At 39.7% G+C, this 17,561-nt stretch overlaps 2 protein-coding genes across 16 annotated transcripts in view; both read left to right on the forward strand.

The window, feature by feature from the left end:
• Window positions 1-17,561, forward strand: part of LOC118855502 (UDP-glucuronosyltransferase 2A1-like) — a 350,735-nt gene that overhangs the window by 315,756 nt on the left and 17,418 nt on the right. For 13 of the 15 annotated variants that reach the window (XM_036765614.1, XM_036765610.1, XM_036765609.1 and 10 more), the window contains one exon: window positions 14,089-14,237. In XM_036765614.1, coding sequence (XP_036621509.1) covers window positions 14,089-14,237 — 149 coding nt within the window. Of the gene's footprint in view, window positions 1-275; window positions 1,094-12,659; window positions 12,771-14,088; window positions 14,238-17,561 lie in introns of those variants that run through there. The other 2 variants (XM_036765620.1, XM_036765616.1) reach the window with 2 other exon arrangements.
• LOC118855505 (UDP-glucuronosyltransferase 2B31-like) lies at window positions 9,031-9,864 on the forward strand. Its single transcript, XM_036765622.1, has one exon. It carries the CDS (start codon window positions 9,080-9,082, stop codon window positions 9,821-9,823), a length of 744 nt encoding a protein of 247 aa, XP_036621517.1. The 5' UTR covers window positions 9,031-9,079; the 3' UTR covers window positions 9,824-9,864.

Below are 17,561 nucleotides of genomic sequence, written 5' to 3' on the forward strand. Positions count from 1 at the left end.
TATGAAATATGCTTCTGTTAAAAAAAAAATAAGGAAATGCAGTTATCTTTTAAAACCTGAGTAAGTGAAACCATTCCATAGTTCATGAAGGAGTCTCTTGATGAGAGTGGCCACAAAGAAGGTGAATGTTTAACTTTGTTTTGTGCAATTAGCTAAATGTCGTCCTCTGACACTAAAGTTCATTCCATGTATTCACCTCTTATCCAATCAGTCTCCCTTTTCCCTTCAGTAATGATCACTAAGGATTATCTTCTTTGATAAGGAATTGACTGATCTCAGTTACATTTTAACTTCTTTGCCAGTTCCTTTCCTGATAGAACCCATATCAGCTTAGAGGAGGAGGATAAAGAATCCCGAAAAGGCACAACTATGTGGGCTGAGAAGTGGGTTTCAGCTCTTTTTCTGCTGCAGCTCTGCTGCTTTAGCTGTGGGTCCTGTGGGAAAGTCCTGGTGTGGCCTATGGAGTTTAGTCACTGGATAAATATGAAGACCATCCTGGATGAGCTGGCACAGAGGGGCCATGAGGTAACTGTACTGGCACCTACAGGTTCCATTCTTATTGATCCTACCAACGCATCTCTTCTCAACTTTGAGGTTTTTCCTGGGCCATTCACAAAAGAAGATTTTCTTACTTGTTTAGACAAATCAGTGGAGGAATATGTGAATGAACTGCCAAAACTTTCACCTTGGGAGTATGCTACAAAGATGCAAGATTTATTTTTTGAAGGTTCAAAGGTCCTTAAACAGCTTTGTGAGAGTGTTGTTTTGAACAAGAAGCTTATGAAGACATTGAAGGAAGCCACATATGATGTTGTTTTTTCAGATGCTTTTGCTCCTTGTGGGGAGCTTATAGCTGAGATCTTTGGAATACCTATTGTCTATACTCTTCGGTTCACTACTGGCAATACTTATGAAAAATACTGTGGAGGACTCCCTTCTCCCCCTTCCTATGTGCCTGTGATCTTGTCAGAATTGACTGACAAGATGACATTCATGGAGAGGGTAAAAAATGTACTTTACTTCCTTTATTTTGACTTTTGGTTTCAGAATTTTGATGTGAAGGATTGGAATCAGTTTTACAGTGACGTGTTAGGTAAGCCTGGCAATCCTTAGTGCTTTGCCTATCAGGACTATATAGCCACTCCACAATTTTTTGTATATCTGTAGGTAAAAGGGTTGGTGTTTAAAGTTATGATGATCCTTTGTTTGCTTATTGCTGATAAGAAATGGAATTTGTCCTTAACAATATGACTTAGTTAATTGTGAAACATAGGTAATTGCGCTGTAACTAAAACTTTGTGAGCTAAAGTCTGAATCTTTTTTTTCTTCTTTTTTTTTAGTTTTTTTTATTTTATTTATTTAATATATTTAGTTTTCAGCATTGATTTTCACAAGAGTTTGAATTACAAATTTTCTCCCCATTTCTACCCTCCCACCCACTCCAAGATGGCTTATATTCTGGTTGCCCCGTTCCCCAGTCAACCCTCCCTTTCTGTCACCCTACTCCCCTCCCATCCCCCTTTCCCTTCTTCTCTTGTAGGGAAGATAAATTTCTATGCCCCATTGCCTGCGTATCTTATTTCCTACTTGCATGCAAAAACTTTTTTTTGTTTGTTTTTGAACGTCTGTTTTTAAAACTTTGAGTTCCAAATTCTCTCCCCTCTTCCCTCTCTGCTCCCCCTCCCTAAGAAGGCAAGCAATTCAACATAGGTCATATGCATATCATTATGTAAAACCTTTCCACAATACTCATGTTGTGAAAGATTAACTATGTTTTGCTCCTTCCTAACCTATCCCCCTCTATGGAATTTTTCCCTTGACCCTGTCCCTTTTTGAAAGTGTTTGTTTTTGATTACCTCCTCCCCCCATCTGCCCTCCCTTCTATCATCCCCCCTTTTTTATCTTCTTCCTCCTTCTTTCCTGTGGGGTAAGATACCCAATTCAGTGTGTATGGTATTCCCTCCTCAGGTCAAATCCAATGAGAGCAAGATTTACTCATTGTTCCTCACCTGCCCCCTCTTCCCTTCCTATAGAACCACTTTTTCTTACCACTTTTATGCGAGATAATTTACCCCATTCTATCTTTCTCCTTCTCTTAATACATTCCTCTCTTATTCCTTAATTTGAATTTATTTTTTTAGATATCAAACCCTTCATATTCAACTCACCCTGTGCCCTCTGTCTATATATATATATATATATATACATACACACCTATTGGGGGTCCTTGACCAGCAAGGACCCCAATCTCGGGACGCAATGGATGAGGCAGGAGTCAAGGTGGAAGCAACTCTGATTTATTGGGAGAAATCATCCAGTTTTATAGGGTTTGCACTACCTGAGCAGAAGCAAGTGGCCAATGGGTATGGGGATGACAGCATGGGAAGGATCTGGATTGTTGCAATGTATAGTACTCTATGGTGTCTACAGGCATAGGGGAAAGAATAGGACTGTTGCAAGGTGGTCTCTGTAGGGGTATGGGAACAAGGGAGGATGTTGCCCTACAGTATCTATGAAGGGATGGGAATGCTCTGGTATGTTGGAAGATGGTATCAGAGCTGTATGAGCTACGTGAGACACGAGTCAGGATGTCCCCATAAAGTATCAAAGATGTTCCAGTAAGTAAAGTAACAAAGCATTGTGTCAGGCATCGTGTTAGGCACTGGTTCAAGAGCATTGGGTAATGGCCAGCTGGGTCCCTCCTTCTGGGCTTGTGAGTCCCTTGTGGACAGACTCTGCCTACATGTGTAGGACAACTACAGGGGCTGTTAAAGGCGGAGGCCCTCCCTCCGGGCACCTGCCGTCCAACTCCTACTAAGCCAGTCTGGTTTTACCCAGGAAACAGTCCAAGTGCTAGGGTCCTAACAGCCCCGAGATTGGCACCAACCCCTTACATACACCTACATATATACATACATAGACACACACATATGTATATATAGGTATGCACATATATATGCATATTCCTTTCAGCTACTATGACATTGAGGTCTCATGAATCATACCCCTTATCTTTCCTTGTAGGAATGTAAACAAAACAGTTCAACTTTAGTAAGTCCCTTATGATTTCTCTTTCTTGTTTACCTTTTCATTCTTCTCTTGATTCTTGTGTTTGAAAGTCAGATTTTCTATTCAGCTCTGGTCTTTTCACTGAGAAAGCTTGAAAGTACTCTATTTTATTGAAAATCCATATTTTGCATTGGAGCATGATACTCAGTTTTTCTGGGTAGGTGATTCTTGGTTTTAATCCTAGCTCCACTGACCTCCGGAATATCATATTCCAAGCCCTTCAGTCCCTTAATGTGGAAGCTGCCAGATCCTGTGTTATCCTGATTGTTTTTCCACAATACTCAAATTGTTTCTTTCTGGCTGCTTGCAGTATTTTCTCCTTGACCTGGGAGCTCTGGAATTTGGCAACAATGTTCCTAGTAGTTTTCTTTTTGGGATCTTTTTGAGGAGGCAATCTGCGGATTCTTTCAATTTCTATTTTACCCTCTGGCTCTAGAATATCAGGACAGTTTTCCTTGATAATTTCTTGAAAGATGATATTTGGCTCTTTTTTTGATCATGACTTTCAGGTAGTCCAATAATTTTTAAATTATCTCTCCCAGATCTATTTTCTAGGTCAGTGGTTTTTCCAATGGGATATTTCACATTGTCTTCCACTTTTTCATTCCTTTGGTTCTGTTTTATAATATCTTGATTTCTCATCAAGTCACTAGCTTCCACTTGCTCCAATCTCATTTTTAAGGTAGTATTCTCTTCAGTGGTCTTTTGGACCTCTTTTTCCATTTGGGTAATTCTGCCTTTCAAAGCATTCTTCTCCTCATTGGCTTGTTGGAGCTCTTTTGCCATTTGAGTTAGTCTATTTTTTAAAGTGTTGTTTTCTTCAATATTTTTTTCAGTATTTTTTGGGTCTCCTTTAGCAAGTTATTGACTTGTTTTTCATGGTTTTCTTGCATCATTCTCATTTTTCATCCCAATTTTTCCTCTACTTCTCTAACTTGCTTTTCCAAATCCTTTTTGAGCTCTTCCATGGCCTGAGACCAGTTCATGTTTTTCTTGGAGGCTTTTGTTGTAGGTTCTTTCACTTTGTTGACTTCTTCAGGCTGTATGTTTTGGTCTTCTTTGTCCCCAAAGAAAGATTCCAAAGTCTGAGACTGAATCTGAGTGCGTTTTTGCTGCCTGGCCATGTTCCCAGCCAACTTACTTGACCCTTGAGTTTTTCATCGGGGTATGACTGCTTGTAGAGCAAACAATACTTTGTTCCAAGCTTGAGGGGATGCGCTGTTGATTTCAGAGCTATTTCTATGCAGCCAGCTCTGCCACACCAGCACTCCTCCTTCCTCAAGAACCACCAAACCCAACCTGACACAAATCTTAAGCAGGCTCTGTACTCCTGCTCTGATCCACCACTTAATTCCTCCCACCACATGGGCCTGGGGCCAGAAGTAACTACAGCTGTAGTTCTGTAGCCACACCTCCCCACAGGGGCTGCAGCTGTACCACGAACTCTGTCCCCTGCAGCTTTTCCCACTAACCTCTGTTTTCTTTGGTGTTTGTGGGTTGAGAAGTTTGTTAACTGCCACAACTCACTGATTCAGGGTGCTAGGGCCTGTTCCACCGGGCTCCCTGTCTGATTGGTCCTGCCGCCACCCACGCTGAGCTCCACTCCCCTCCACTCCTTGTGCGATAGACCTCATCCAGCGACCATCCAGGCTGTCCTGGGCTGGATCCCTGCTTCCCTCTGCTATTTTGTGGGTTCTGCAGTTCTAGAATTTGTTCAGAGCCATTTTTATAGGTTTTTGGAGGGACATGGTGGGGCGCTCACGCAAGTCCCTGCTTTCCAGCCACCATCTTGGCTCCGCCCCTCTCCCTAGAACTTTTTTTTAATCTGACCCATTAAGCATTCATTGTACATCTTCAAATTCTAGTATTGCCATATTTCCACCTACAATTCACAAACAGAAGGTGTGTCATAGTTCCACCAATGTCTTAAGGCCATTCAGTTTGTGCATGCACTGATAGAATGTCCTTTTCAGACTCCCTGTCATATTGTAGTACCTACAAAATGTGACTCCAACTCTTTAGGACTTTGGTCCTTGTGGTAAGCTTATAGCTGAGGCTGCACAAAAGGGGCCTGATGTAATAGCTTCAGTGAAGGGGATGGACAGACCCAATGGAACAAGAAATGTGAGCTAGTATCAGTGTTTCTCACAATGTGAGCAACAACTACAGAGACCACCCTATTTGTGAGGCCAGATGCCCTTTGCAATCATGGAAAACTGTCTGAAAGCCCAGTAAGACAATGCCCAATTGCAAAAATTTTCTAGCAGAATGTCAAGTATGGCTAGAACAGGAGACTGTTATTAATGAGATCACTTGGGATGTTGGGAAAAGATATTCCAAAATACTATATACCAGGTCACAGTCAATAAACTCCAGCTTATGATAATCAAGGGAAGATTATTAGGCCCAGGTCTTAAAGGCCACAAGGTTTGAAGCAATACAGGAAGATTTTCCAACAAGAGCTCCCCCAATGGGATCAAAATTTGACCTTCACTGGATCCCAACCCCACCACGCCAGTAACAATTACAGAAGGATGTCTTAAAAATTCATCAGCAATTTTTCTCTCTCATAGCAAAGAGCCAATGCTCGTCACTTGCTCTATATGGATACTCAAGGACAAAGACAATCAAGACACATTCTCCATTCATGCCCTTCCATTATGATATATAATCCTGTTTTAAAAAAAGATAAAAAAGGAAAATGGAGTTATCTTTTAAAACTCAAGTGAATAAAATCATTCCACAGTCACTGAAGAGGCCTCTGGATTGGAGGGGGAACAAAAAAGGTGAATGTTCAACTTTGCTTGCATTGAAGACTTTTATGCATTTAGTCAAATGTCCTCTTTTGACACTAGAGTCCATGCCATGTATTCACCACTTATCCAATTATCCTCCCATTTCTCTTCAGTAACTATGGCTAAGGATTTTCTTTTTTGATAAGGAATTGACAGATCTCAATTATATTTTAACTTTTTTGTCAATCTGTTCCATGATATAACCCATAGTAACGTAGAGGAGGAAGCTTGTGATTCTGAAAAGGCCCAACCATGAGATCTGAGAAGTGGGTTTCATCTCTTATGCTGCTGCAGCTCTGCTGCTTTAGCTGTGGGTCCTGTGGGAAGGTCCTGGTATGGCCTAAGGAGTATAGTCATTGGATATATATGAAGACCATCCTGGATGAGTTGGCACGGAGGGGCCATGAGGTCACTGTACTGACATCTACAGCTGCCATTCTTATTGATCCTACCCAAGCATCTCTTCTCAACTTTGAGATTTATCCTGGGCCATTCACGAAAGAAGATTTTCTTACTTTTACTGACAAATGCATTGTGGAATACCTGTGTGAGCGCCAAGACTTTCACCTTGGGAGTATGCTACAAAGATGCAAGATTTATTTTTTGAATATTCAAAGGCTACCAAACAGCTTTGTGAGAGTGTTGTTTTGAACAAGAAGCTTATCAAGACATTGAAAGAAGCCAGATACGATGTTGTTGTTTCAGATGCTTTTGCTCCTTGTGGTGAGTTCATAGCTGAGGTCCTTGGAATACCTATTGTGTATACTCTGCTGTTCACTGCTGGCAATACTTGTGAAAAATACTGTGAAGGACTCCCTTCCCCCCCCCTTCCTATGTGCCTATGGTCTTGACAGAATTGACTGACAAGATGACATTCATGGAGAGGGTGAAAAATATGCTTTTCTTCCTTTATTTTGACTTTTGGTTTCAGAATTTTGATGTGAAGGATTGGAATCAGTTTTACAGTGATGTGTTAGGTAAGCCTGGGGGTTCCTTAATGCTTTACCTGTCAGGACTATACAGCCACTCCACAAATTCTTATATATCTGAAGGTAAATGGATTGGTGTTTAATGTTATGATGATCCTTTGTTTACTGATTGATGATAAGAAATGGAATTTGTCCTTAACAGTATGACTTAGTTAACTGGAAAACCTACGTAACTGCCCTGTAACTAAAATTTGTGAGCTAGAGTCTGAATCCTTAAAGCCCAAAAATAGGTTCATAGAAATAAGAGCTAAACACCATTATTTGGGATAGGAGAGTGTTTTGTTTAATTTGATATTGGTTATTCCTGTACATTTGGCTTACACTGAGGGTACGCTAGCCACTCATAAGCCAGTGCCTTAGCTGATAGTCATGGTAGCCTTGACATTCTCAGTTTTTTATAGGCTCAGGCAGTACATACAGAATGGATGGGTATAGTGGCAGCACCTGCGACTTCACTAATACAAGAAAATCCAGGAAACACCTTCTAGCAATGTTTCCTCTCTGGAACTTAAAGAGTTCAAGTCACCTAGAAGAAAGTGCCTTCTGGGCTGCAGCAGCCTGGAATGTACAGCCGGTACATGCCAGAGGAGAGGCTTCCTGTCTTCAAGGTTGATTCTCTCCATACCACATAACACTGCCTACACAGTAAAAAAGGAAATTTTGGCACTTGCTCGTCCTCAAAAGCCTGGAAAAAGAATGAGAAAATGATTCTATAAGTTACAAGATCAGGTTGTTTTGGTTATTGTTTAGAGGTCTATGCAAAAATACTTCCCAACCAGTCAGAAAAGTATGAGGGCTGTTGAAGGCAATGAAACTAGGAGAGATTCCTTACTTGGGAGAAACTAGTGGCTCAGCTTTCTCACCTGAAGGAATAGATTAGGAATTTGGAGCAAGAATCACCATCAAACAGGAAAAGGACAACTACCCCTAGGTGGAAGAAGCATGGACTCAGAATTCTATAAACTTGGATGCAGGGCATTTTAGCTGACAACTCAGAACATGATTCTCAAATGTAGAATTTTTTTAATCTCACCCTTTATGCATTTATTGCAGATCTTCAAATTCTAGATTTGCCATACTTACATCCAAAATTCACAAACAGAAGGTGTGGAATGGTTCCACCCACTAATTAAGGCCATTCTGTTTGTGCATGCACTAATAGAATGTCCTCGTCAGACTCCCTGTCGTATTGTAGTACCTACAAAACCTGACTCCCACTCTTTAGGACTTTGGTCCTTGTGGTAAGCTCATAGCTGAGGCAACCCAGAAGGGGTGCCTGATGTATTAGCTCCAGTGAAGGGGGTGGGCAGACTCAATGGAAAAAGAAATGTGAAGTACTATGAATACTTCCAACAATGTAAGGAACAACTACAGAGACCACCCTATGTGTGAGGCCGCGTGCCCTTTGGAATCATGGAAAAGTGTCTGAAAGCCCAGTAAGACAAAGCCAAATTGCAAACAATTCTGGCAGAATGTCAAGTACAGCTAGAACAGGAGATTATTATTAATGAGTTCACTTGGGGGGTTGGGAAAAGGCTATACCCAAATGTTAGATACCAGGTCATAGTCCATGAACTCAAGCCCATGATAATCAAGGGAAGATTCTCAGGCCCAGGTATTAAAGGCCATAAAGTTTGAAGCAATAGACAAAGTGTTTCCAACAAGAGCTGCCCCAATGGGATCAGAAATTGGCCTTTGCAGGACCCCAACCCCTCTAACCCAGTAACAACTACAGAAGGGTGTCTTAAAAATTAACAGCAATTTCTCTCTGGCATAGCAAGGAGCCAATGATAGTTAGTCACTTCACCTGGACATTCAAGGACAAAGACAATCAAGACACTTTCACCATTGACACCCTTTCACTATGAAATATGCTCCTGTTAAAAAAATAAGGAAATGCAGTTATCTTTTAAAACCTGAGTAAGTGAAACCATTACACAGTCCCTGAAGGAGCCTCTTGATTAGAGTGGCAAAAAAAAGTTGAATGTTTAACTTTGTTTTGTGCAATTAGCTAAATGTCCTCCTTTGACACTAAAGTCCATTCCATGTATTGACCTCTTATCCAATCAGTCCCCCTTTTCCCTTCAGTAACGATGACTAAGGATTTTCTTTTTGATAAGGAATTGACTGATCTCAATTACATTTTAACTTCTTTGTCAATTCCTTTCATGATATAACTGATAGCACCCCATATGAGGAAGACAGTGACTCTAAAAAGGCCCAACCATGAGATTTGAGAAGTGGGTTTCAGCTCTTTTGTTGCTCCAGCTCTGTTGCTTTAGCTGTGGGTCCTGTGGGAAGGTCCTGGTATGGCCTATGGAGTATAGTCATTGGATAAATATGAAGACCATCCTAGATGAGCTGGCACAGAGGGACCATGAGATTACTGTACTGACATCTACAGGTTCCATTCTTATTGATCCGACCAATGTATCTCTTCTCAACTTTGAGATTTATCCTGGGCCATTCACGAAAGAAGATTTTCTTACTATTTCTGCTAAAATGATAGAGGAATATATTTATGAGCTGCCAAGCCTTTCACCTTGGGAGTATGCTACAAAGATGCAAGCTATCTTTTTTGAATATTCAAAGGCTACCAAACAGCTTTGTGAGAGTGTTGTTTTGAACAAGAAGCTTATGAAGACATTGAAGAAAGCCAAATACGATGTTGTTGTTTCAGATGCTTTTGCTCCTTGTGGTGAGCTCATAGCTCAGGTCCTTGGAATACCTATTGTCTATACTCTGCGGTTCACTACGGGCAATACTTATGAAAAATACTGTGGAGGACTCCCTTCCCCACCTTCCTATGTGCCTGTGGTCTTCACAGAATTGACTGACAAGATGACATTCATGGAGAGGGTGAAAAATATACTTTACTTCCTTTATTTTGACTTTTGGTTTCAGAATTTTGATGTGAAGGATTGGAATCAGTTTTACAGTGATGTGTTAGGTAAGCCTGGGGTTCCTTAACGCTTTACCTGTCAGGAGTATAGAGTCACTCCACAATTTTTATGAATCTGAAGGTGAATAGGTTGGTATTTAAAGTTATGAGGATCCTTTGTTTACTTATTTCTGATAAGAAGTGGAATTTGTCCTTAACAGTATGACTTAGTTAATTGTGAAACATATGTAACTGCCCTCTGACTAAAACTTTGTGAGCTAAAGTCTGAATCTCTAAAACAGAAAAATAGGTTCATAGAAATAAGAGCTAAATACCATTATTTGGGAGAGGATAGTGTTTTTAATTTAATATTGGTTATTCCTATATATGTGGCTTAACCTGAGGGTATACTAGCCCCACGTGAGGCAATGCCTTAGCTGGCTGGCATGGAAGTTTTGACATTTTCAGTTTTTTTACAGGGTTGGGCATTACCAGCAGAATGGATAAGGATAGTGGCAGGACCTGTGACTTCACTAATACAGGAAACTCCAGGCAACCCCCTCTACCAATGTTTCTTCTCTGGAACTTAAAGTGTTCAAGTCACCTAAGAGAAAAAGTGATTTCTAGGCTGAAGCTGCCTGGAATGTGCAGCCTGTATGTGCCATAGGAAAGCCTTGAGCATAGGGCTTCCTATCTTCTGGGCTGGTTCTCTCCATACCATGTGGCTACATAGTAAACAAGGAAAATTTGGCACTTGTTGGTCCTCAAAAACCAGGAAAATGAATGAGAAGATGATTCTATAATGTGCAAGGTCAGGTTGTCTTGATAATTGTTTAGAGGTCTATGCAAAAATACTTGCCAATCAGTCAGCAAAGTATGAGGGCTGTTGAAGGCAATGAAACTAGGAGAGATTCCTTACCAGGGCGAAACTAGGGGCTCAGCTTTCTCACCTGAAGGAACAGATTTGGAATTTGGAGCAAGAATCACCATCAAACAGGAAAAGGAAAACTACTGCTTCGTGGAAGAAGTATAGATTCAGCATTTCATAAACTTTGATGCAGGGCATATTAGCTAACAACTCAGAACATGGTTCTCAAATGTAGAATTTTTTTTAATCTCACCCTTTAAGCATTCATTACACATCTTCAAATTCTAGAATTGCCATACTTCCATCCACAATTCACAAACAGAAGGTGTGGAATGGTTCCATCAACTACTTAAGGCCATTCTGTGTGTGTATGCACTAATAGAATGTCCTTTTCAGACTTTCTGTCATTTTGTTGCACCTACAAAACATGACTCAACTCTAGGATTTTTGTTCTTTTGGTGAGCTCATAGCTGAGGCCGCCCAAAAGGGGTGCCTGATGTATTAGCTTCAGAGGAGGGGTGGGCAGACCCAATGGAACAAGAATTGTGAGCTAGTATGAGTATTTCCAACAATGTGAAGAACAACTACAGAGACCACCCTATGTGTGAGGCCAGATGCCCTTTGGAATCATGGAAAAGTGTCTGAAAGCCCAGTAAGACACAGCCAAATCACAGACATGTCTGGCAGAATGTTAAGTACAGCTAGAAGAGGATATTATTATTAACGAGATCACTTGGGATGTTGGGAAAAGGCTGTTCCCAAATATTAGATATCAGGTAGTCCATGAGCTCAAGCCCATGATAATGAAGGGAACTCTTTCAGGCCCAGGCCTTAAGGGTCATAAGTTTTGAAGAGAAAATTTCCAACAAGAACTCTCCCAAGTGGACCAAAAATTGCCCTTCATTGGGCACCAAGCCTTCCAACCCAATAACTACAGTAGGATGTCTTAAAAATTCATCAGCAATTTTTCTGTGGCATAGCAAGGAGCCAATGCTAGTCACTCCATCTGGACATTCAAGGACAAAGACAATCAAGACACCTTCACCATTCATGCCCTTTCACTATGAAATGTGCTCCTGCTTAAAAAAGAAAGGAAATGGAGTTATCTTTTAAAACTCGAGTAAATAAAACCATTCCATAATCCCTGAGGAAGCCTCTTGATTAGAGTGGTTAAAAAAAGAAGGTGAATGTTTAACTTTGTTTTGACTGAAGACTTTGATGCAATTAGCTAAATATCCTCCTTTGACACTAAAGTCCATGCTATACATTAATCTCTTGTCCAATCAGCCTCCCTTTTCCCTTTAGTAATTATGACTAAGGATTTTCTTTTTGATAAGGAATTGACTAATCTCAATTACATTTTAACTTCTTTGTCAATTCCTTTCATGATATAAGTCATTGCACCTTATAGGAGCAGTTAGTGATACTGAAAAGGCACAACCATGAGCTCTGAGAAGTAGGTCTCAGCCCTTTTGCTGCTGCAGCTCTGTTGCTTTAGCTGTGGGTCCTGTGGGAAGGTTCTGGTATGGCCTATGGAGTATAGTCATGGATAATATGAAGACCATCCTAGATGAGCTGGCACAGAGGGACCATGAGATTACTGTACTGACATCTACAGGTTCCATTCTTATTGATCCGACCAATGTATCTCTTCTCAACTTTGAGGTTTATCCTGGGCCATTCACGAAAGAAGATTTTCGTACTATTTCTGATAAAATTGATAGAGGACATATGTTATGAGCTGCAAAGCCTTTCACCTTGGGAGTATGCTACAAGATGCAAGCTATCTTTTTGAATATTCAAAGTTGCTACCAAACAGCCTTTGTGAGAGTGTTGTTTTGAACAAGAAGCTTATGAAGACATTGAAGAAAGCCAGATACGATGTTGTTGTTTCAGATGCTTTTGGTCCTTGTGGTGAGCTCATAGCTGAGATCCTTGGGATACCTATTGTCTATACTCTGCGGTTCACTACTGGCAATACTTATGAAAAATACTGTGGAGGACTCCCTTCCCCCCCCCATCCTATGTGCCTGTGGTCTTGACAGAATTGACTGACAAGATGACATTCATGCAGAGGGTGAAAAATATGCTTCTCTTCCTTTATTTTGACTTTTGGTTTCAGAATTTTGATGTGAAGGATTGGAATCAGTTTTACAGTGATGTGTTAGGTAAGCCTGGGGTTCCTTAATGGTTTACATGTCAGGAGTATACAGCCCCTCCACAATTTTTTATAAATCTGTAGGTAAATGGGTTGGTGTTTAAAGTTATGAGAACACTTTTTTTTACTTATTGCTGATAAGAAATGGAATTTGTCTTTCATGTTATGACTTAGTAGGTATGAAATATAGGCAATTGCCCTATAAGTAATACTTTATGAGCTTAAGTTTGAATATTTAAAGCAGAAAAACAGGTTTATAGAAATAAGATCTAAATACAATTGGGGGGTTGTTTTTTTTTTTAATTTTGATACTGGGTCTTTTCATGTATGTGGCCTAAGCTAAAGGTACGGTGGCCATTCAGGAGCCATGAGTTAGCTGATTGGCATGGAAGCCAATCATTTTGAAGAATACTGTAGAGGACTCCTTCCCCCATTATTCCTAGTTGGCAAGAATAGCATGAATGAAACTTGAAGATGAGAACAAGGGGAGAGGCGAATACATTAGAGGGACAGAACCTGCTGAAACAGAGGGTTGAAAAAGAAAGCATTTTTGAGATGAATTAGGAAGGCTAAACCAGGGCCAATTAATTGAAGGCCTTCAATGACATTTCAGAATTATGTGTGATTTGATATGATCCCAGTAGTTTGAGGTGCATTTATATCTATATGGGCTGTACATATTGGTTTGGATCTTGCTAATCTTTCTTACCTTTTACGCAATATTCTTGATTTCTATGATCTTAATGAGCAAAAGTGATTAGCCATATCACCCTGACAAAAATTGTTTGGATGCATGCTTTGCTTTTTTCTTTTTTCCCAAGTGAAGTTAATAAGCATTTATTAAGGGTCTGTTATATGCCAGGCGCTGTGCTAAGGTCCAGGGATACAAAGAAAGGGAAAACAATCCCGGTGTTCAAGGAGCTCACAGTTTAATGGGGAAGACATGAGAGGTAAACAATTGTATATATACAGGATAGATTGAACATAATCTCAGAGGGAGGCACTAGCATTAAGAAGCATGAGAAAGGCTTCTTTTGAGCACCATGAGTCCCTAGGAATTCAGAGGCCTTCCTAGGAACTCAAGATCCTCCATTAAGCTTAGAGCAGGGATTCTTAACCCAATTTCGATAACAATTTTTTCAATGATTGGTTTCCTTTATTAATGTATGTATTTTATTTTATGCATTTAAAAAACATTCTTCTGAGGAGGGATCCACACAATATTTTACCAGACTGCCAAAGGAGTTCATGATATGTACAAGGTTTAAGAATCCCTGGCCTGGAGCTGTCCATGACAGAGCTAATTCTTTTTTTCTTTTTTCCCTTAGGAAGACCTACTACATTATGTGAAACTATGGGAAAAGCTGAAATGTGGCTGATTCGAACATACTGGGATTTTGAATTTCCTCGTCCGTACTTGCCAAATTTTGAGTTTGTTGGAGGACTCCACTGTAAGCCTGCCAAGCCTCTTCCTGAGGTAATCCTATCATGTAGTTTTCCAAGTTTTAATCTCCTACAAAGATGTAGTGTTTTCTATACACAAAGGCAAGGAGGGAAGAGAGATAACAAACATTTATTAAGTACCTACTATGTGCCAGACACTGCCAGATACAAATAATATCTCGTTTTATCCTCTAGAAGGTAGGAGCCAGTATTATTCCTATTTTACAGAGGAGGAAACTGAAGTGGACAGAGATAAAGTGACAGAGCTAGGAAGCATCTCAGCTCAAGTTGGAACATTAGACTTCCTGACTCTAGGCCCAGCATTCTACCCATGTACCACCGGATGCCCCAAGGGCAATGCTACTGAGTTGGGACTCTGGAGATCTTTGTTTGTCACTACCTCACCATATGCCTTCAGGCATAGATTTCCAATTTTCTTTGTATTGTGTGTGCATAACAGTTATGGAAACATTGAAAATAAAAGTTTAATTCCTCCCTTCTCCTAAATAGAGAAGGGAAGGTTTTGGATTCTAGATGTGGCTAAGGCAGACAGATGGGCCTTTTTGATTGCTTTTTTTCTTAACAAGGGAGGTTTTAAAGGATTTTGGTGTAGGTGGCAAGTGGGAAGATTATATCAGAATTATGATATTTAAAAAAGAAGCAATAAAATAAGTGTAATAGTCAAGCTTTGAGTTAATAAAACAATCAAATCATCCTTCCCCATTTAAACTGTGATGAGATGCCGTGCTCTGATACATTTAAATTATCCTTACTTAAGCTAAATGATCAGATGCTATACTCTGACACGTTTATCAGGTGTTCTTTAAGTGTGAACAAGACCTAAACACCTGCGTGGGTAAAATAATAATTTATTTAGCATCTGCTATGTGCCAGGATCTATGCTAAGTGTTTTACAAGTATTAGCTCATTTAAACCTCACGATACCCCTGGAAGGCAGGTGCTATCGCTATCTCCATTTTATAGATGAGGAAGCTGAGGCAGACAGGGGTTAAGTGATTTGCCCAAGATCATACAGCTAGTAAGTGTCTGAGGCAGGATTTGAACTTAGGTCTTCCTGATTTCAGGCCCATTGTTCAACCCACTACACCAATTTTGACTTGTTCAGAGACCTGGTCACACTACGTGGGTCTTCTATAAAATAGAAAACCAGTTCAGAAGCCAAGACTTGAGTGGTGGTAGAGAGGAAGAAGAGCCACATCTGAGGAGTAATCTGTTGAAGAGAAAGAAATGCCTTGCCATAGAACTCCTCTTGACCATTTTAAGCTAGAGAGAAGTACTTTGTGAGCCTCAGAGAGTCCAAAGGATTTTAGACTTCCCTTCAGTGACCTGGCAGGGTCGCCAGAACAAATGATGTCAGTGTCTACATTGGGAGTCATGGACAGACTTTACAGAGATTGAAGGCTCTACAAAAAGCTCAGGAGAAAACCAAACAAAAACCTCTGCCATATCTAAGGGAAACATCTGAAGGGCTCCAGAAATCCAAAGGATCTCCAGGAACTGTGGCCACATGTGCTCTTGAAGTTTTAAACCACTTTCTCTTGGACTTTGTATATAGTTGCTAGATTACAAAGCACATGAAGGACAGAAATGAACTGTGGAGCAGCAGACTGAGGCCAGATTGTGAAACACTTTGAATATCAAAATACAAAATTTTCATTTTCTTTTAGAAGAATTACTAAGTCACTTTTTCAACAGCAAAATGACATAATGAAACCTCTGTTTTAGGAATATCACTTCCTTTTGTAGAAAATGGATTAATTAGAGAGGAGAGAGACTAGAAAAGGGAACACCAATTGTAGTAGTTAGGGTAGGAGGTAATGTGGACCTGAACTAGATTGGCGGATCTATGAGAGTAGAGAAGGGAACAGATGAAAAATGTATTGTGATCATAGAATTGATGAGACTTGGCAACTAATTGAATATGGGTGGGTGAGGACCAGTGAGAAATCAAGGAAAAGAGGAAGTCATTCAAAGCAGCATATGCACCAGCCAACTCTATTTTTTTTAAAGACATGGACAAGAGGTAGTGGAAAAAAGCAGGTAAAAGGATAATAGGATAAATATAAAAGGACAGTATATCCATGGAAGAATAGTATTAGAAGGGCTAAAACTCAGAATGAGTCGAAGTTACCAGAATTCTGAGTTAACCAAAAGAGACAGGACTACTGCTTGAAGTGGATAGGCCAATGATAACTGACCAGAGAGAAGAAAACTGCTTAGTTTTAATTTTGCTCCTATTTTCTCTGCCAATAAAAATGATCTATGAACTTTTTCAAAGCACAAAACAAATAAAAGCAATAGAAGGTTGGTTCTGCAGGAGAAGAGATGATAAGGTAAATGATTTACCCAGGGTAACATGGTTCTGAAATATCAAAGGCAGAACTTAAGCTGAAGTCTTAACTCTCTAAATGGCTATTCCTGCTATATTCTTTTTACGTGGAAATGAAAGTAAATGAACTCTGCCTATGAGAAATCTTTACATGCATAGAGACTTTCCACCACGATCCTGACAATACTCTAGTTCATTTGGCTCTGCAACTCACCCCAGGGCCCTATAAACCTGGCATTTTGGCCTTGCCTGAGGGAGAACTATAAGCTATATACAGAATGGGTAGAGCAAACAGAAAGTTAGCATCCTAATCACTGGTGGCTTTTAACTCCTTGCCACTCTGTATATTTAAGGTATATACACAGTGAAATTATAAAACAAGATTAATTTTATGAGCCACAAATGAACTTTAGTCTCCCTCCTCTACTATAGGAGGAGTTCTTTAATTTTTCTTTAATTTTTTAAAATATATTTTTAACATTTTAAAATATTTTATTTGTTATTTATATTATATTATAAATATTTAATTAAATATTTAATATTTTAAAATATATTTTTAAATGAACAAAAATCTATCTTCTCTCCAACCCCTATTCCCCCACTATAAAAAGAAAAGAAAAACAAATCCCCTGCAACAAATATGCATAGTCAAGCAAAACAAATCCCTCACTTTGGTCATGTTCAAAAACTGTATCTTTCGATCTGTACCCAGAGTCCCCCATAACTATGGCAGGAGGTTGTTAGCATATCTAATCGCTTGTCCTCTGGAATACTGGTTGGTCAGTGCATTGCTCAGAATACTTTGTCTTTACAAGGTTGTTGTTATAACATAAATTACTTTCCTGACTCACTTTGTTCTGCCTCAGTTTTACAAGTCTTCCCAAATTTCTCTGAAATCACCCACTTCATCATTTCTTATGTAATAACAATATTCCATTTCATATATATATGTATGTATATATATATATGTGTATATGCACATACACCATAATTTGTTCAGCTGTTTCC

Source organism: Trichosurus vulpecula, chromosome 6, assembly GCF_011100635.1.
Source record: "Trichosurus vulpecula isolate mTriVul1 chromosome 6, mTriVul1.pri, whole genome shotgun sequence".
Classification (NCBI taxonomy): domain Eukaryota; kingdom Metazoa; phylum Chordata; class Mammalia; order Diprotodontia; family Phalangeridae; genus Trichosurus; species Trichosurus vulpecula.